The 20,877-nt window shown below is 44.1% G+C and overlaps 1 protein-coding gene across 1 annotated transcript in view; it reads right to left on the reverse strand.

Annotated features, from left to right (window-relative positions):
• Positions 1 to 20,877, reverse strand: part of ZNF516 (zinc finger protein 516) — a gene marked incomplete at both ends in the record, with an annotated part of 87,860 nt that overhangs the window by 34,798 nt on the left and 32,185 nt on the right. Inside the window, 3 exons of the mRNA XM_082014527.1 lie at positions 2,058 to 2,125; positions 3,034 to 3,138; positions 8,051 to 9,529. Of these exons, the coding sequence (XP_081870653.1) occupies positions 2,058 to 2,125; positions 3,034 to 3,138; positions 8,051 to 9,529 (1,652 nt within the window). The remainder of the gene's footprint in view (positions 1 to 2,057; positions 2,126 to 3,033; positions 3,139 to 8,050; positions 9,530 to 20,877) is intronic.

The following is a 20,877-nucleotide window of genomic DNA, read 5'->3' on the forward strand; positions in this document are numbered from 1 at the left end:
TTGCTCAGAGCATGTGCATGGCACTTCTGTAACTTGAACTGACTTTACACCGCAAACTCTCATGACTAGATCTGTCCCCAATTAAGAAATTAAATCAAGACACAGAATGACAATGTTTAAAGTGGGAAATCGTAATGTTACCAGAATGCTGCAGGCATCGTTCTCGGTGCGAGCTCGTTTCTGTGCTTCTAAAGGCCCCTACAGCTGCAGGTAGCAATGAGCGTATTCCCTCCCTAACGCCCAGGGACTGTGCAGGTGGAGTCTTCTGGGGGAGCACAAAGCCTGCTCGCCGTGAGAACAGGCAAAACGGCAGACAACTGAGTAACCCTAACCGACACAGACGCTGACAAACTGAGACAAAGGCTGATACTGAGGACTAAACAAGACAAAAGAAAGGGAACTATCTCCTGAAGAAGTGATCATACCGCAGTTTCTGTGGAAGAAATACTGACTGGCAAGAGACGAAGCGATTCACAAAGCTTAACTCTTACCCAGTATTCTGCTATACTGAGAGATGCTGTAATTTAATCAAATACTTTGAAGACAAATTGACATGGACTGAAACTGCAAGAGCAAACTACATTTGCATGGAAGAAGTTAGTCAATAAATTCTGGCATGGCAGTAGTTTACAAAGGCAAGATTATGAGTAAATTTATTGTGCAATAATATAATCCGAATTACAAAAAGAGTCCAGATGTGGACCGAGCTGCCCCATCTCTTTTTGGATAGATACAGCCATTTCAGCATTTTTTGGAAACGTGGTATTACATTGTCTTTTAGAGGAAAAAAGACCAGATGCCTTCAGAATAAAACCATAAGCATTAAAAGATTAAGGAGCATTTTAAAGATGCTTAGGTTTACTAAATCTACATTACTAAACCAATGAGAATCAAAGAGTCTGCTCTTTGAAGAGTATAGTTCTCCAACTATAGCATAACCTTGCTGCTGTTGTTCCACAACAACAACTACTGAGTGCTATGCCATCTTTATGAGAGTTGCTGGCCACTCCTATGGCCTGATGGCAACTCAGATCCTCCTGTGGCAGCAGCTGGGTTCCCCACATAGCCTTTGGGTCAGAAAGATGCAAGTGCAACAGAGAAGGTGCTAGAAGTCTCAATGAAGGGTGCAGCATGTGAACTATGCGATGTGGTGGTGCCTGGTGAGGATGTTTACTGAGCAAGTAGAAACCAACTCCTAAACTTCACGAAAGCACGACTACCACAGAGATGCATTCTCTAAGCATAGCCAAAACCATCTGCAATCATTTAGTAAGAGACAGGTGGACAGGGAAAGTGCTGTAGTCAAAACTAAACTAAAGACATGGATGAAAGAAAAAGTGAGTGATGCTGGAGGCAGTTTCACAATGAAAGGAAACTGCCCATGAGAAGGTGTGCCCTGAAACCCACCTGCCAGGCTGGAAGATGGAGTGGGAAGGTCCAGGTTATGACACTGGTCTCCAAAGACGTAAGACACATGAAACAAATACAGTGTAATGGTTTTCTATGTAACAGCTTTGTCATGTATAATTCAGAGCGCTGAGAAGTGTTTATTAAGACAGGAAACTCTGTATGCTAGAAACAGGAAAGCATACCACCACACAGAGTCCACAGAAACTGGAGGATGAGAGCCTTTCAAAGGCCAGATACTGGATATCAGAGTATGAATGCCCTTTATAAAAATACAGGCTAAGCATTAGTTGTATTGTTGCAGCAGAAAACATGTTAGCTGTAAGAGCAAATTATTGCTAGGAATTCTTTATGTGCTATCTCACTATTACATATCACTGTGCATTACAGAGTTACCTATCCCACCCACTCCCCAGTAAGTTGGTAACATGTTTATTTAATCACTAACTACCCGCTCTACAATTAACTGACTCTCTATATAACAGACTTCGATAAAACACTTAAAAAATTTAAGAGCTAAAAGTCAAGCAACACCGTTATTATTTATACATGTTATAAAACAGTCAGCGCTTTAGTGGTGAGTATCACTGTGCAACTTTTTCCCAGCTACCACATTAAAAACCAAACATCCAATTAATTGTAAAACATACTTGTTTTGGGGCATCTGCGGAGGTGGTGTGAACTTCAGTACCTCGGAGTCCATTAGACTCAAATACCACTGTGGGAACAAGAGGGCTTGTTAACAGATGAACATTCAAGCTTCGTTAGTGTGTCTACATTATTTGAGACCATTACAGATTAACCACGTTCAAAAAAAGACACCAGCTACTAGCCTGTGGCCGGAAAATACCAATTTACCGTAACACTTACTGTAAGAGAGTGTGCTAATGGCAGCCTAGGGCCACTGCCCTTTTTAATTCAGACTTCGGTGCTGAAGAAAGCAATCACTGACAACATTAATTATCAGTGTATGTGTAAAGGGACCCTCTTCTTGCATTACTTACCATTTGGCCTCTGTCATTTTGCATCAGACTGGCTTATGTATGCATCATTCACACTTTTCAGGAGGAACTCGCTAGTCTCACTGTCTCATGCAATGCTCAGGAGGTCTCTCGACACCGGTGGCTTTAGCCTCTTACAGCCTCAACCACAGACTGCGCCAGGTTAAAAATGGCTGGTAGGGATTTCCCGTTTTAGGCCTGACCAGTCTGCAGAAAAATCTCGTTTCCTGCAAAAATGTTCCTGTCAACAGCAACGATGAGGCAAAACAAAGCCTTATGTTGTGCTGAAAGGGGTACTTTGATTTCAATTTGTGCTGATGGCAACAGAATTCATTAGCATATTCATTTCTGAGTACCCTACTCTCTAATTAAAATAAAAGATTTGCAAACAGACTTATCTTAAATTCATTGCAATTTTATGGAGTTTGGGCAGCGATCAGGTAGGCAATATCCAGAGAACAAGAGCAACAGTCGTAAAAATTAAAAATCCTGTCTATTAGATTTAGGTACCAGAATGACTTAGGTTAATGTGGTACGTGAAACTTAATTCCTGGTGTTTTGTTAGCTGCATCTGAAAGCAGGCAAGCAGGAAAGGGAGAAAGAAAGAGCAAGCACGAAAAGGTACCTGCATGGGACCTCTGATGAGTCCTGAGGTGACTGGGTTGGGTAAAGCATTTTCCACATTCTCTGCAGACGCAGTCTCCTTGGCGTGTTTGTGTCCTGAGCATCCCTGTAGTCAGGAGGGAGGGAGGAAGGGAGGGAGGAGGGGGGAAGAGGAGAGAGGAAAGTTGAGAAGAAAACATTATGCCAGAAGAAAACATCATTAGTATGTCTAATGTGTCATTATGTGAGGCTACCTTCAGGCCCTGGATGACAACTGTCAGCCTTCATCTAGGCACTGGCTGACAGGCCAGGCACACACAGGACTGCAAGAATGCATAAATTACATTGAATTAAAAAATGCTCCCCATGATGTGCCCGCACCAGGACTGGCATGTCAGGTGTGCGCTTTTCAGAGCAGCTGGATCCACTTCTCAGCCATCACCCAGCTTTGTCAAGCAGTACATCAGGCAAATCAAAGTGACTCCAGCGTGGCGGAGACAAGTCACATGGATAATAGGAAGTGAGTAGGACCAGAGCCCGACTGTCCCCCCCGGGCAGCAATACCTCAGAGACAAATGCAGAGCGAGTGGAGCCATCACAGATGGATCAAACCTTTCGCCCCTGCCTACCTGCCTGCCGGTGCTGCTTTGACCCTGGACCTCTGAGGCACAGACGAAAGACATCTGTGAATGAAAGTGTCATTCCGGACATTTTGAGCTGGTAGCAGTGCAGCAGCCTCCCCCCAGCCCTGGGTAAACATGTTTTCTAGGCCATTAGCATTTGTGGAAAACCACTCAAACCTCTCCTTTTTCTCCAAAGGTCAGTTTACAGCATCTGACTTAAAGGGCTGGTCTTTGTCTTTTTGCTGCTGATCAAAAAAGACACATTTGACTTTTATTGGGCTTTTTTGTTATTCAAAAAAAGAAAATAATGTTTGAACATCATCTTTTCTATTTTGGTAAAATGCCCTCCTCAGAAGGGAAGAGTTGATGTTTCCATTTGCCACCAGAATACTTTGGCTTTTAAGGAAATTCTCAAGGGGTTGTCAGTGGAAGTGAAGTTTCAGCTTTTCTTTCATTTTTTCCCCCTCTTACAGTATTTAAAAAGAATAAAATTATGAACAAAAAAGTGGCAACACCCCCCCCACACACACAATTGAAAAATCCACTGCAGCATGCCAGAGGGCTCATCTGAAATACAGATGCTGTACCTGAAAATGAATGGAAAAGAAGATGGGCTGCCATTTACTCTGCTGGTGTGGCACCAAGTGTCCTGCAATGGTTTTTACCACACCATATATTGAAAAAGAAATGCCTGACTGCAAAAAAAATCCCCACCACCAAAACCCACTCACAAATTGTTCTCTCTTTTTATAACAGCACCTCCTGCAGATGGCAGCACAGTCTGTATAATGTAGCTGAACACGCTCACTCCCAGCAATTAAGTTCCTGGCAGACAGTTACAAGATGGTGATTCAGGGGCAAATCCAGATCACATACAGCCCCCCCCAACACACACACACAAAACCCCGCCCCAAAAATCACAAAAGCTTCAATGAGAGCCTCACCATACTGCAACGAGACAGGTTTGCCTGGCAATGCAGTCAAGATTAAAGCAGATTTTCTTGTCTGTTACTAGCATTTTCCCCTGACTGGCTAGAACTACAGCTGCAAGCTTGAAAGCAAAGCTGAGCGAAGCATGTTGGGCGCCCAGACGTGGCCTCTACCGGACCACTGTGACGGCCACCAGACAGGCTACCGGCAGAGCAGCTCCCCTGGAGCCTGGGAGACCTGGGTTCCTCAGGTGGTTTTCTGCCACCTCTGGAAAGACACTGAATCTCTCTATACCCCAAGGCTCTCTCTGTGAAAAGCGAAAACACTTGTCTCAGCAGCCATTATGGGCCCAATCCAACAGCCTTCATGGAAACACTGCTCCTGCCTGAGTCGCATGAGGCAGGTTGAGAATGCTGTTGTAAAGCCAACGTGCCCTGTACAAACGCCGAAGGTGAGCGGGTTAGGACTTAGTCATCTAAGTCCTCCCTGGCACTCGCTTTATCATAGTTATTTAAAGAACAGGTGGAAAAAATGGATTGCTTCCAGGTATATTTGCCACTCTCGCACTTCCTAAGGAGGACCATAAGGCTTTTGATAGTTCAGAGCTTTGAGCTATGGGCATCACCGCCACAACACAATACCCTTAGGAATCATCACTCAGGTTATCCTATATGTGAACAAAAGAGGGTGGATGACTACAGGTGTTAGCAAATTAAGGTAAATAAACGTGACTATCTGAATAGGAAACCGATGCTCAAAGCTGGTCTCAAAGGAGCCCCAGGGAGCGAGTGCATCTGCTGCCATAACCCAACCTTTCCTAATGTGGTGATTCATGTAAGTATCATGAATAAAATAAATACTCACTATTAAATCTAACAATAAGATTCTCTCTACAAGGGTTTGGGAAGACTGGGCAGCATGAAACAAACCTAGCCTGAGCACAGCAAGCTTTGTGTTTGTGGCTGTATCACAACAGTACATACAACAACTCTCTTTTCCAAGGATACACTGGAATAGACACAAATGTAAAAAGAAAGGATCCAAAAAATAAATCAAATCACTCTAAAGGAAGCTGAATATTGCTGTACCACACAATAAAGTATTTTACTATGATCCAAGATGAGGTAGTATACCAAACATCCAAGTAAAGCCTATTAGGAACATTCAAATGGGAAAAAAAAAGGTGACAAACAGTATACCTAAGTGGGATTTTTGGTTGTTGTTTATGTCATGATTGCCATATTCACACTGCTGTATTAAGATTTAATTGTGTGATGCATACTGACTCAGAGGGCACAGAATAGGGCCGTGTATTATTTCAGACAAGGTTCATTTACCCTCCTCTATTCACAGTTGGTAGGATCTTGTTCCTTTTGCCTGCAGCAGCTTTTTATTTTAGTGCTATGAAAACCAGCCATCATGCCAATCGGTTTGGAGATCCATCAACAACCTAGAAGTTGTATATAAAATAAAGACAAGCTACATAAAAAACCAAAGCTTCAAATTCTGAAAACTTGATTGCTGTAAAACACTTGAAACGAAAGAAGGGATTTCAAAGCAGAGATGGGCACTAAGTAACTCCCTCTTGAAGTACCTCTGGAATCACTGCCCAGCAAAAACATTTTGGCAGTAAAATCCCTCTTTTAAAAAGCAGGTAGAGACCTCACTGGAAACCCTGCCTCTACTTTACTTTGCCTCAACGGTCCTCATGTTTTTTCAGGTGCCTGCATTCACTAAGTCGGCTTCTCTAGTTCCTGGCTTTCACTGTTTCTCTCCATTCCTCTTAACATGGCTGGGAGGTCACTGGATCGATAAGATTCCTCTAAGCAGGCTGACAAAATTTAGTATTAAATAACATCAAGGAGGACACTCAACGTGAAGGTATCCCAAGTTGATAGTGGAACAATTAACTGGTGTTTAGAGGAGGAAGCGGGCAGGGACAAATTTTAGACAACATCCCTAGGCACTGGGATGGCAAAAGCAAAGTCGGTTGGACAAAAACAGGAACACTGCCCCTGCATTTTTAGAAACCCAGCGTCTCCTCTGCTTCCTTAACAAAACCCAGGAGCCTGATGTTAGTTGCAATCATCACGCAGCCTCTAACCACCTGCGAAACGATCTACTCAATAGTAATAAATAACAGTCAGCTCCTACGCAGTATTACTTTTTAAATGATTGAGCAAAACTGACAATGGATTGGCTGAAAGGTGCACCTTGTGGACTATTCCAGAGATTTTGCCTTTCTGTATTCCCCGAAACGCCTTCCACCAAGACCTGACCAAATACTATGGCTCCTTCCTTGCCCCTCACAGCTGCCAGAGCAGTCAACTTGCACACACCTTCCCAGCACTAGACCATAGCAGTCCTTAGACTACCAGCTTCCAAATGTCCTGGGTTTCATCCCACTTGCAAAATGGGGTCACAAGCTCCATTTAACACACGCCTTTGACAAAACAGAGAGCAACATGTCAAGTGAGGGTGCTAGAACACTGGTCTGGAACATGTGCTCTTTCCATGTGGAATTCAGTTCTTGCACAACTTTTACTAAGAGAAAAAGCATACAAAAACCAGGATGGTTTACAAATGGTGAGAGCTGGGACTATGGCTCCCATTCTACTCCCCTACACGCCGCCCCCCATCTCGAATAATAAATCAGTGTGATTTTCAATTTCCACCGAGACAAACTAATTCTGGCAGATAGTCAGAAGAGCATGGTTTCAAATGCAAATACAAAGGGTTTTTTTTTTTTTTGTGACGTATCCCCTCCTTTTTACGTGGCAGTTGACTGGCAAGAGACAGAAGGAGAGCTCTGATAATTTTTTAGTCCCTGAACTTTTAAAAGCACAACTACCTTTCCTTGCTTACGTGAATTAGCAAGCACATATTCTGCCCTACCTCTTTTTAATTACAAACATATAAACAGATCAAAAGAGTATTTTGAAAAATATGATAGCAGTCTTTGGTATGGACAAGGAAGATCTTAAGACTTTTGTCAAGAAAGACAAAGGACAATGACAAGTAATTATCTCTGTTATTGGAAGGCTTGTTTGCAGACGAAATTGAACAAAACCTCCAAAATAACATCACAGATAAGCCCCAGAGGATGTTTATTTTGCCTGAAGCAAAAAGATTATGACGCGTGCCAGCACCAGCGTATCAGAGGGATCTTCGTGTGACAGCACATCTATGTAACTTTAGCCTGCTTGAAGCAAGGGGACAAAGGAACAGTAATACTCCAGGTGGAACCAGATACATTTAACCTGCGACAGAAATGTCACACAGTGCACAAGGGGGATGCTGCAATGTTAGAGATCCATAAACAAACCTATTCAGGCCCATCCAGAAATGATAAAAACAATGAACTTGCAATCCCAACCGTTAAAGGGAGAGAAGGAAGAAACTGTGAAACAGCATGTCATGGCTCCAACCGAAGCAGGAACAAGCAAGTCACGTCCTCAGCTATGGAAGGGCTTGTGAAAATCTTACCTGCGTGATCCAGGACAGGGCTGTTGGCACCGCAGGTTTGGTACAACGAAGCAAGGTCCTTTGGAATGTATGTTTTAAAGATATTTAAAATGTCCAAACGTTTCTCATGTCCGTCTGACCCCGGATCCTGTTTGCTGGAGTGTAAAGCTGGAGGAACTCCCGCGGTGCTAGGCTGGGGCTGCAGCAGTGGACTCGCTTGCGCTACTGCTGCGCAGTTTGCCAATGTCCTCATCTCATTCCCAGCCTTCACGTGAGACTCTCTCTGAGGCACCAATGGCTCTTCGTATTTAGCGTACTGCTCGCTTTTACACAGAGGATGATACTGTGACAGTGGGTTGAATTTGGCTTTCATGGAGTCGGATGCACAGTTCTTACCTGGAGGGGCAAAACTAGTACTTCCTTGGGGAACCATGTACTTTTCCACTTGCTTACCGTTGGTGGGCTGTGTGCTACGCCTGGATACGACCGCCTGAGTAGGTGTTGCACTTCTGCTATAGGCTCCCATTTGCATAAGTTTGGAATTCGCTTCATGTTTACTTTTTTGTTGTGCTGCTATGCTGTATTGCTCCTGGGAATGGTTTAACTTGGGCTGTCTATACCCATCCAGACCTGATAATCGTGGACCACAGTGGCCGAAGGCATGACCGTCTTTTGACTGATGAGTACTCCCAGACTTTGCAGTCATCCCAGCAGAAAGAGAGCTGCTTTTGGACCCTGGAAATGCACTTGGCACTTGAGTGCGTGTAAATCTGGCAACGGGCAAAGGCTGGCATTCCTTACCTCCGAGAACAGGAGGGGGGCCGGTACGCCCACTCCTTGCCAGAAAGACCAGGTTGTTTTTAATACTCTTGAATCCATTCTGTTGAACCCAAGGGGGGACCATCGAGTTACAGCTGATTTTGTGCAAAATTCTTTTGTGCATCCACAGGACTTCAGGGTAGTAAGTCTTGTGACTGCAGAAAGGACATGGGTAGACAATTAAAGCAGCCTGCAAGGATGTATTCAGATTTTTATTGCATGAATTATCCCTTGTTGATTTTTCACTCAAATCGAGTGGAGCTACCTCTTGAACTTCAGCACCTTTTTCTATCAGAGGATGCTCCCTGTGTAAGTCTAGCAAATTTTCTCTAGCACGACTAGTCTGCACTTCAAGTGACATTTTCAAGTCCATGACCATGTTTGCAGATGTCTGGCCCACACAGGAAGCAAAGCTAGCAACACGACTGGAGCAAGGAAGCCCTTGGCTGTGGTGAAATGCTGGCATCTTTACATCTGCCGAACCTTTTAGATCTTGGTATTTCAAAAAGGGTTCCTTGACGACACTCTCCAATGCTGACACTAGGGCAGGAATCTCTGGTTTAGATTCCCTGGCCTCATTTTCTCTGGCATTGCGGCTTCCCAGCGTCGGGAGTTCATCCAACTGAGATGTTACCATTGGGGTTTCCTCTTTAGAAAAGTTGCAGTGGTATGGCTTTTCATCTGAATGGGACAAACAAAAAGACATCATTGTCATTTTATGCAGAAAGGAGCCCAAAAGACAGAGCAGAATTCAAGATTAGAGTAAGATAGCAGGAGAAAAAGCGAACTTTGGTATTAGTATCGTAATGACATGCTACAGACTAAATGTACTGTATAAGCAAGAAAATCTTGAAATAGGACAACAGTTCAATTTACTTTTAAAGATGACTGTGAAGTCTGGATAAACTCTCTAATGCTGCATGTTCATGACATTTTGAAGAAAGAACGATTCAATAATACACCCATGTTAAAATTCTGGGACTGCGAGAAAAATAAGCAAATATGGAACCATTTAACGCTTTAAGAAAAGCAAAGATAATGGAGCCAGATAAGACTGACCTAGTTAAAGGTCTGTCAGTGCTTCCATTACAAGCCCCTATTTTCAAAGGGTTTATAATTCAGCAATAAAAATTGGCTCCACATGGAAACCAAGCATACAAGCAGGTACAGCATACAGAATAAATTGCTCACTTAAGAGGGACTTTTGCAGTGGCCAAGTACAAAAGATGAGTTATGGAGGATAGAAATTTTGAATTTTATGTCTATTACTTTAAAGCAGATACTTTTTTTTTTAACATACATTTACATTTGAGTCAAACTTTAAGAAAATTTTATGACTGCTTGATCCACTGAGAGATAAGTAATTCAACATTTTCAGCCGTTTAGATTATAGAATTCAAAGATGACTTTCAATTCTTCTCATTTTCTTCTTTGCTTCTCAGCTCTTCAGAGTAAATTCATTTACCTAACACATGTCCTGAAAGTGGAACATACTGGGCAATAATTAAAGCCATTTCGGGGGAAAGAGAAGAATAGGATTTCTTTTGCTGGGAGCACGGCTACCTCTGTCTGCTCTCTGAGCAGCTGCTGAAGCCGTTGAATCCCTCCAAATCAGTTCACAAAACACTTCCACAGAGATTTTCATCACAGCAATAATGCTTACTGCACTGAATCCATTTAACAAGTAACTGAACTGAATCATCTGACAAACTTTTAGTTTCAATTAACATAGAGTTAATGAGCCACTGTCAGGCAAGCGTAAGGAGACCATGCTCCATCTAAAATGTCACCAGTCCAAAGTGATCACCGCTTCTGTAGGAGGAGTGAGAATGGGAAAGGAGTGAACTGCTCTAGAGCTGCGTATCCTCTCGCATCAAGTCATAAAAGACGGGGCTTCAGAAAATCAAGTGCTGTTCATTAATGCAGCACAGTGCCATGGGCATTACTCTGCATGGCACAGTGGAAGAAGCATGTCTTCAGCTGGAGTTTCACTGCAAATAAAGTCGACTTAGCCTCACCTTCAATTCAAGCAAAAAAATTCTTAGGCTTTTGTTTAATTCAAGGTAATTAGGTTAAAAATAATCCATAGATTTGCAGCCTTGCAGGGCTGAGTGCTCTCTTTAAGATCATTTTCCTTTCAAACTATCTAAGGGGGTAAATTCAGGGGGGAAAAAACCCCCACAACCCAGAAACTTGGTTTTGCTGTGTTGCAGGGGGCAAGGCTTTGGGAAAACACATGCCCAGCACTACTAGCCAAATTTACAGTTTGAAACAAAGACACTGCATGCAGCGGTGAAATCTGACACTGCACATCTGTGTTATTTTCAAAGCACATATGTCAAAGCCCAAAATATTTGTGCTCTTAAATTCTTATTTAAGGCTTCTCTTTACGATCAGAAGGAGTGGCTCCTTTGATCATCATAGTCAATAACAAAGCAAAGCAAAAACAACTCATTCGGTCCTAGCCATACTCAGCAGAGACTGAACCAACGTACTGGCTACGCTGAGCAGAGCGGGCAGAGGAGGGAGGTGGGGGACCACCGCCAGCCCCACTCTCGGGGCCTGCGGAAACGGGAGGCTCCGGCTGCTCTCTGGTCTGCCCGTGCAACCGTGATGATGGGCAGGCACCTGTGACTCCCAGATTGCTCTGCCTACCTCAGATACTCCTCAATGCTCTCTGACTTGGTCACTCCAGGTGGAAAATGTAGCATGAAGTAGGAAAAAGATGAAGGCACTTCTGAGGTCTATCTAGGTCTGCAGTTGCCACAATGCTGAAGGCATACGCAGTCAGTACAATATATGAAAATTTGTCAGGCTATTACAAAACATAGCTTCTAACATCTCTTCGTAGCATCTTGCTAGATTCAATTCCTCTGATGTCTCACACAAACAGTACTGAGCATACTCGGAATGATTTTAAACGCTTAGATCAGGAGCCTTAATAGCAGTATTTGTGTTAATTACTCAAGCTCAACTTGCAGGGAAAAAAAAAACCCAAGAACAAAAACCAAAACCCAAACCCACACCCCCAGGCCCCCTCCCCAAGATTTGGACAGACACGCTTTTCACCTGAAGGGCAACTCGTACTCCTTCACCAGCACAAAGCACAGCACAGCCTAAGCTTTCCCCAGCCCCATCCTGCACTCCATCAGGGACCCGACACTCCAGATATTGACACCCAGGCTGAAACACTGCCACGTGCCATCCTCCCCATCATGGCTGGTGGTCCAGGCTGGTCTGAGAGCAGGTAGCAAAAGCCCAGGGGGAAGAGGGAACGCAGGCAAGAGCAAGAGGAGACAGTACGTGACCCAATAATATAGGCAGAGCCTCTTTAGAAAAATAGATTAAATTTATTTCTGACTGCTCCCAGCCGCTTGCCCCAGCTGAAAAGGGGTACTAACAATCCTTTTAAATCACTGGTATAAAATATTGCTCTAACCAGCCCAGCGCAGGCATTACTGTCAACAGAAACTTTCGAGATTTTATTATGGCCAGGTCAAAGCAAAAAGCCATGAATGGGATGCCTCTTGCATGATCTCCAGGGACCATAACTCACATTCCCCATCAAGAGTTCTTGGCTAAGCATGCTCTCACTTTCTATCCTACAGCCCCTGCCATCTCCTCACGTTTGTCTTAAGTCCTTTGTTTCTTACCCCAAACAGCCATTCACCTGTTTTACTTAAGAGTGAGAAAGGTCCTTTTACCACATCCCTCATCCCTGAAGGGCTACAGTTTTTCTGTGGCACGGATACGTGGCCAATAGCTGAAGCTGAGGAATTTTGCAAGGTGCCCTGCTAGGCAGTGGCTGCTGATGCCATCTCGTGCCTTCAGTTTGGCCATGGCTTCAAATACTGATGGCACTGCAGGCCACTGAGAGCAAAGCAGGACAGCGCGAAGCACTTAACTATATAGGAAGCCATGGTCTAGAAACAGGAACATTCAGGGGTTTGACCAGTTCTTCAGAAATACAGCTAACTGCCATCACTTAGTTACGTATCTTACGCAGGCAGACAAAAGTGACTCCCCTTCTCCCCCCCAGCCCACCTTCCTCTCCCTCACATGCATGAACTCCACTGGTTTCCTCCCCAGCCCTGTTCCTCCACAAAACTGAATCACAGAACGGGCCGCACAGCTGTCTTAATTCATGAGGCTTCCTATAAAGTAAACCAGGCTACAAGCCTGAGGACAATGAAACTGTGATTTCTATTCAGAAGAGCAGAACTGGCTAGAAATTGGCCCCTTTTCTGGCTAGCTTTACAGCACTAGGAGTTGAAGGGAAAGGAGCAGATGCAATGTGTTTGATTTTTAGTAAACATTTGATAGTGATTTGCACTTTGAGATGAATGCTGTGGCTCTATTTGAAAACTGGCTGCAAATAAATCATGATAAAAGCAAAGGATAACACTGGAAGAAGGTGCAATATTGCAAAGATCTGTATTAGGTCCTATTTCACTTCATATTTTCTTTAATGATCCAGAAGAGACTCTAGACAGCATGCTAACTTACATCTCCAGGAAATATCATATTTGGAGGAGCTGCAAAAATAACGGGGACAAGGAAATCATGCACAGGGACTTAGAGAGAAAAGAAATGCAGTCTGAAAATAATCAAATGAGATTCATTCTGGAAAAAAGCAGGCTAAGACAAGTGAAGGGAAACAATCCAAAAAACCCCATGCAGTGGGAGAATGAGATCTGGAAAGCAGCAATGTTGAAAATAACAGATGTTACAATAGATGGCAAGTTAAATATGAGTGTACGAGGCGAGGTTCTTCAGCTTAGCTTTCACAAATAAAAGTACGCATTTTAAAAATAAAACTACCCCTCTGAAAAAGACATATAATGGCCATGCTGGTCACATAATTTTATATACACACACACACACACATATATATATATAAACTAAAATACATATACCATAGTAATGGGCAATATTTAAAGCCCATAGTAAGCACAATACAATGGGACACAGCACAGGAAAAAAGGCAAAAAGCAGGTTTGCAGCAGAAAATTGAGGTCTTTTATTCTGTGAAAGGAAGATCTAACAAAAATATTCCACGCCCTCAGAATATCTGTGCAGATCTGCAAATGCGTACAAATCAGAAGGACTTCAGAGAACTGCAACAGAAAGGTAACCGACCAGAAAATAAAGATAAAGAGTTAAGTACCCCTCACAGGGCTGAGGGAAGATGGGAGGGTGACGGGCCAACGCCTCCAGCCTCCCCAGGAGTGCCAAGCTCTAAAAGAGAGAATTATGTCATCTTGAGCACTGGAGTCTATCACAACAATCAGATATAATTGCACGCAGGAAAACTCGTGATGAACAGAAAAAAAATCCCAATTACGTGTATTTGCAGCTTGCAGAATAAACGTCAAGGGAAGAGATGGAACGCTGCTTGGAATGTAAAATCTATATGGACAAAACACAGATTATCAACACATGATAAAAATCCATCCTTTTCACAGGGAGGCAGAAAGCACGACGTCTGCTCTAGCAGCATAGCAAACCAAAAGTCCTCATAAGTTCATATCCACATGCTACAACTGCATTGTATACATAAGCCAAAACCAGCCTTCCTTTCATACTAATTCCCGAGGTGGTTAGCCAAGGAAAGGACTCCTGGAGCATTCAAAGGTGAGCCTGTGACCCTCCCTAGCAGCAGGTTTATCATCCGAGCACAGGTTGGGTTGCTCAAAGAGACCTGGTAGCTGTTTTGCAGAGGATGATTTGTCTTACACCAGCTCTGCCCCCTGTTCCAGCTGCTTGCATGTCTAGTTTTTATACTCCATGTGCTATCTGCCACCTCCTCTGCTTTCTGCTCTGGCTGTGTCACTCAGCAGATCCCCAATGTGATGGCAAAGCAGGTGTGAGGTGAGAGACAACTACTGCAAACCCTCTTAGGTTTTCCTACAGCACAAGGCCATGTGCTGCAATGAGACACTGCGAAGAAAGAGTCGTGCTGTTTTGATATGAGATCCAGCTCTGCAAAACTCATCTTGCTTTACACGTTGTTAGATGGTTTTAGGTGCAGCTACAACAGCTCCCCAATAACTCAGAAAAAGAGATGACCAAAGATTAGACTGGAGTGCTCAGCACTGCAGGATGGGTCAGGCTAGCAGGTAAGAAAGTGATGCTGAAGGGCAGAAAGCACACCATGAACTAATATCCCTGCTTCCTCTCCAACTAATTTTAGAATTGACGGTGAGTGTTTTTGGCTGAGGCTTGAGGTTTTTTAACAGGGCAGAAACCCAACACGGCTCTTAAGATTGAGATGCTGGCTGATACAGACGGTTTACCAGGCAGCCAGCCCATCCCACCCCGCAGAGGTTTCGCTGCAGCTATGTGAGGGGGAAAGGGAGTAATGCTGTCCTGCACCACAGCCCAGGAGCGCACAGAAAACGAGTCCCAGGCGCCCCAAGAAGTCCTGCCTTCGTCTGGTCATGAGCAAGATATTTCTGGTTTACACTGCACTGCTTTTCCTTATTATTTTTCGTGAGTTTTTTTTCCTGCCTCTTTTGTGGCTAGATGTTGGGGCTTTCCACTTCCACGCCATCAGCTGTACGTTTCTAACAACACTACACTGCCATCCTTAGCAAATCAACCCAGATCATGGGTTTACCAATCAGAACTAGCAGCCCTTTGGTATAGGTTGCATTCATGGTCTCCAGTCTCACGTTCTACACCTAAACCTTGCAGATCCTAAAGCGATTTCTCATTGACTTTTTAATCTCACGACCGACAATTTGAGGGCAAGGCTGCATGATGGCCACTGTCAACTTGCAACCAAGTATTTCTTGGGAAAGGATGCTGACTACGGAAAAGCATCATCTTACAAGTAGAGAGAGAAGAACTGCAGTTTTGTATCCCTGGTTTTTGGGAGTAGGCCCAGGGAAGGGAAACTTTCCAAACAAAGCAATTTTAAGGTTTTTAGGAACCTTAGCATAACAAAATGTAGCTTTCTTCCTTCCACTCTTTTCTTCCCAAACAGTACTACTACCATTGCCATGATGATTAAATGACTAATGCTTGAAGCCCGAAATTCAACTTTTATTACAACAATGCTATTTTTCAGCTGTTTTTCTTGCACATTTGTTTTCAGGCTTCCCTCTATTCCTGGAACTACGACATAGAGATTTATTCCAAAGTCCCGTTTGCTTTGTTTCACTAACCTTACCCTCTGCAATTTCTAACTTTACCCTCAAGTTACTTTTTACCCTCACTATTGAACACTTAAAACACTGTACCACCATGGCCCAAGTGTGTAAATAGCTGAAGGGGCCCATTGTATTGTTCTTTTCCTTCCCTCTGCAGAACTGGGGGACACTGCAGGGGATGAAAGGAGGACAGGCCAGCCGAGCCCACCTCCTAACACTCCCCAGTCCCCATTCGACTAATCTCTCTGGCATTGTCCGGGAGGACACCTGCTGCTTGTGAAAACAAAACCTACTGAGCTCTTACAATCCAGGCAGCAAAAAACATGAATAGGCAACCATCAAACTAATTCAATAAAGTTTGTTCAGTTCTGGACTGCACATGTTGAGGTTTTTGAATTATTTTAGACTATTACTGTTATTATCATCAGAGATACTGATTGCAGTAGTTTTGCATTTGGGAAAGAATCTGAAAGGCAACCAAAGTGATCAGGGAAAAAAACACATAAATTTTAGTTTATTAAATTTGAAACAATCTTTTAAGATGAGTGAAATCTGAGTCTGAGAACAGTTACAATATAACACACAAAAGACCCCTTTCTACAAGGTATTCCCTAGCTCAGTAAAATTACAAATTCCTTTGCACAAGCAGAAATGCTTTAGAGTTATGTCACACTTCAAGGATCACTTTTTTCTTTTTTTTTTCTTTTTAAAGAAAATGGATGTCTGAAACCAATCCCCCATCCATACAGCCATAGAGACGAACACCCACAAGGTTATTGGGATTTCAAGCACAGAGAATAGGCACCAACAAAGTAAATGAGGAACTGGGTGGGAAAGGGTATCAGGTCCAAAATCTGCCAGGCTGAGGCGCACCTAGGTACCAGAGGCATGATGAAAAAAAGCCTGAAAGTTCACAGTAAACTTTTTTCTTTCTAGCTACTTGTCTATAATTTTCCCTGAAAGAGTATTTGGCTTTGTTGTTATTTTGGGTACCGATGCTACAAGCCTTCCAAAGGCCAACTGGCTGCAGGAGCAGCTCCATGTGCAAATTACTCCACTCTCCCCTCAGGTAGTACCTTTTCATCACCCTCAGCTTCGCACAGGTGCACATCAAGTGCAACAAGCTTTGTGCTGAAGCCCAAACGCAAACTCTCTTCCAGCGCTGGGTGGTGCTTTGGGATCCGTCTCCCAGATATCAGCCCTTCCAGAGTCAACACAGACTTTATTTGAAGGTGAGGGAAGGAAACCATCCACAGCAGAGCACGTAATGAACTGAAAGTGCACGTGTGGGTAAAATGGCTGCTTCTGGCAGCGTGCCACAGACAAGACATTTCCAGTGCTCATCACGTCTCTCTGTACCTCCTCAGCGAGATTTTTTTGTGAGCCATTATATACATGGTGCATTGGAATTTTGGGCAGCAGCAGTGCTAGCGACAACTTACCAAGCCTTTCACCTCCATATTCCTCACACAGACGTGCATGAGGGTAATCTCTGCCCAGCAGCAGGGGAAAAGCCCCACGAAATAATATGTATTTATCAGCCAGCGAAGCCGTAGCTCCTGATCTCAGTATTTCCAAGTGCCTTTTTCACCCTCCATCCACACTAGCTCAACCTAAGGGGTAGTTAAGGCTTCAGTGTGGCTTCTGCCAGTTGAGAAGAAAGCCTATCCTTTAAATAAGGAGCTGCAAGGAGGTGACACCGTGCCTGTCCAGCCTCCCACAGCAAGGCTGCGACTAGCGCACCCGACCGCTATGCGGTTGCCATATCCTGCTCACATCCCCAGCACAGCCTCTTCTGGGACTGGGTTTCCCGTTTGTGCCGCACAGCCCCTCTTTGCCCTGTGAGCTTCAAGAGCATCCCGACGCCTTCCCGTCTCACACTGGGCTGCTCCAGCTACAGCCGGGCAAAGCATGGCGCCAAGAAACCAAAGTGAATTGTCCACGTTAAACAGCTTTTGCACCTCTGTCCCCACCTGGCAATATTTAAAACCTGCTTTTCTTCCTTTAAGAAACATAATGCCAAAGCGTGCAAATGGATGCAGAAGAAAGGGTCCCTCCACACCGCTCGCAGACCAAACTGGGGCAAAGGCACTAGATCAGCTTAAAACGTACAGGCACCTTCACAGCCCCACATCATTGTCTGGATCCTGGGAAGCAGTGAGGGAACGGTAAGTACTTACCTCTAAGTTATGGGTAAAATAGAGGGAGAGGCAAATACATACACAGGACCAATGCAAAAACACTTGCAGGGACTGCTTGCCAAAATGAAAACTGTACAATTTGGCATTGCCTTAAATGTTGCTGCTCATAATATACTTAAAGAAAATTATGGGATATAAAACCCCTGGAATGCTCTGCAAAATTAGGAAGTGATTAGGCCAGATGATACCAATTTGACTCTAACACAGCTTTGTCGTAATTCCAGAGTTAATAGCAATACCGTATGAACTGGTCCAAAACCTAAGCAGAGTACTTCCAGTACGCTCTGTAGCTGCTAGGCATTTCTGCGTGTGTGGCCTGGCCTGTGAAGTCTGGTGCAGGTAGAAGGAGGACAAAGAAAGGGAGTAAGACCGTTAACACAGCAGGATACATAATTAAATCCGAGAGGGTTGGATTTGAGATGTTGAGATGGGGCTGTTTTGTTTTTTTTGCTTTTTGCTTTTTGCTTTTTTTTTTTTTTTTTTAGTTTAAGGCACAGAAAGAGAAGTGCAATTGGTTTGATGCATCAAAACTACTTGCAGAGGAGATGGAAAATTATGACTCAGATTTTTTAGGTTCTTTTTTAAGCAAGTGGCAGCCTGCCTGCACAGCCACTCCAAACATAGACCCAAACAGCTGTAAATCTTCCTGGAGATTTTCCCTTTCGTTCCAACAGTCAGACTTGCCACAGTGTCTGCTCCAGAGCGTCTTCTTGACCACCACCTGTTCCTCTTCCTTCAAGTACGTTAAGGAGAAAGCCTTTCCAGGCCAGGACTGTGGACTGGCATCCACCCCATACAGCTTAACATTCCTCATCCGGTATTTCATTTCTGCTATTATTTGTTAAGCGTGGGTAGCATATTGCCATACATCATAAAGCCCTTTACTAGAGCTGCTCAGTCTAAAAACAGAGGGTACAGCTGTGCTGCAGGCTAGCATTCTGCAGAAATACCAATGCTACAGCCAGCAAGCCCAGCACGCTAACAGAGGTAGCATGGCTATGGAAATAAGGAGTGCTGCAATGACCTAATTTACCTTGTTTTTCCTGCCGAAGGCCAGTCTACCATAGCCAGTGGCTTTGTTTGCAGACTTAAGGCAGACAAGGATCTCTACACTGCATGTCAGTCACAACAAATACAGTGGCACATCATAGAAAGGCAGTACATTTATAAGTATCATGACTATTTAAGGATTCACTAGTTATACAGTACTTGGGCAGAAAATCTGCTTCCTGGTGTTAGTAATTTCCTGCAGGTTTTCAGAAGAAAGAGGACTTTGGAAGCAGAATGGAAGAAAGTAGGTCTGGAACAAAGAAAGCAGCAAGTTAGATCAAATCCAAGATGTAGTCTGGACAGACTGAACTATCATCACTGGAAACTGGATGCCCTTGGTGAGGGGTGACATTGCTCGATCATAATTATCACCGTTATGCAGTGCCACAAGGATACAGCGGGACAGATGACGGCCTGAGCCCAGCAGGATGTGGGATGTGCAGAGTTCCCTCAAGCTACAGTAAGGCTTTAAGCTACTGAGAGATGAAAAGTTGATTTGAACAGCTCTGCTCCAGATGGACCAACGGGAACCAGAGCTCCCATGGAGGATGTGGCTGCAGGCACGGGGCCAGACTCTGGCCACTTGGACGAGGTCACCGACTCAGTACCAGCTGCAGCCGAACCGCAGCAAACGCGCTGGGCACGTGCCGCACAACCTGCAGCCCTGAGCCGAAGGCCTCAAGAGAAGGTGCTCGAGGTCCTGCCTGCCAGACCCCTCTCCTCTCCACCCAGCCTCCCGCTCACCATCGGCGGCGTTCGCTCCTACCGACCACACAGGGCAGCGGCATTCGCAGGTTGGCTGACTGCTACGTAAGTAGCCTTCCCCTTCCTTTTCTTTCCAGTGTCCACCCTTGCTCCTTTGTGTAGGAACAGATACGGATGGCAGGCACTTCCAGCAAAGTAAATGGCCTTTCAGGCCCGGCTTGAAACAACTTTGTGACAGCCTTACGCAGATCACTAAAGACATCAGCCATTTACTGGCAACTTCCATAATCCCCTTGAAGAGCTAATAGACAAAGCAGGCTGGAACCTACTGCCACCAGCCCGGCAGCAGAAAGGAAGGCTGCCCACGGGCGAAATGTGCTCTAAAAGGGGTTGGGAGTTTTAGCATTTTTCCTGAACTTTTCCTTTTACACCGAGAGGTAGATTTGAGAGCTCATGAGAGCACCAAAGTTCTGGGCTTGCTTCAATTCTTACTTTTTAAAGTCTTACTAATCTGGAAAAATGCATAAGAGGGAAAAAAAAACACTTTTAAAGATGTAATTTAAAAGATAAAATAAATAAATTCCAGCATCTATTCATCTCTGGTGTGTTGGCTTCCCATTTCAAAAAAGAGGAAGCCTTCTGTTCGGGAAGGAAGTCAGATGAGAATCATACCACGGTGCACGATGTAGCTCAGAAAGGTCAGGAGACAAGGGGATGTCTTAAAAGATGTATTGAAAAAAGAAGAACCAGTCATAAATGTGTTTTAATGAATCTTTCAGATAACAGAAACATGGTTATGCTAAAGGAAGTCGGGGGGAGAAATCAAATTTGTTTGAAAAATGGCAATAGCAACACATCACTTTCAAAATAAGCTTCATAGACAACGAAATAGTAATTCTGCAACTGTGAGTCATGATTA

This window comes from Phaethon aethereus (assembly GCF_964289735.1).
Source record: "Phaethon aethereus genome assembly, chromosome: 2".
In the NCBI taxonomy this organism is placed as follows: domain Eukaryota; kingdom Metazoa; phylum Chordata; class Aves; order Phaethontiformes; family Phaethontidae; genus Phaethon; species Phaethon aethereus.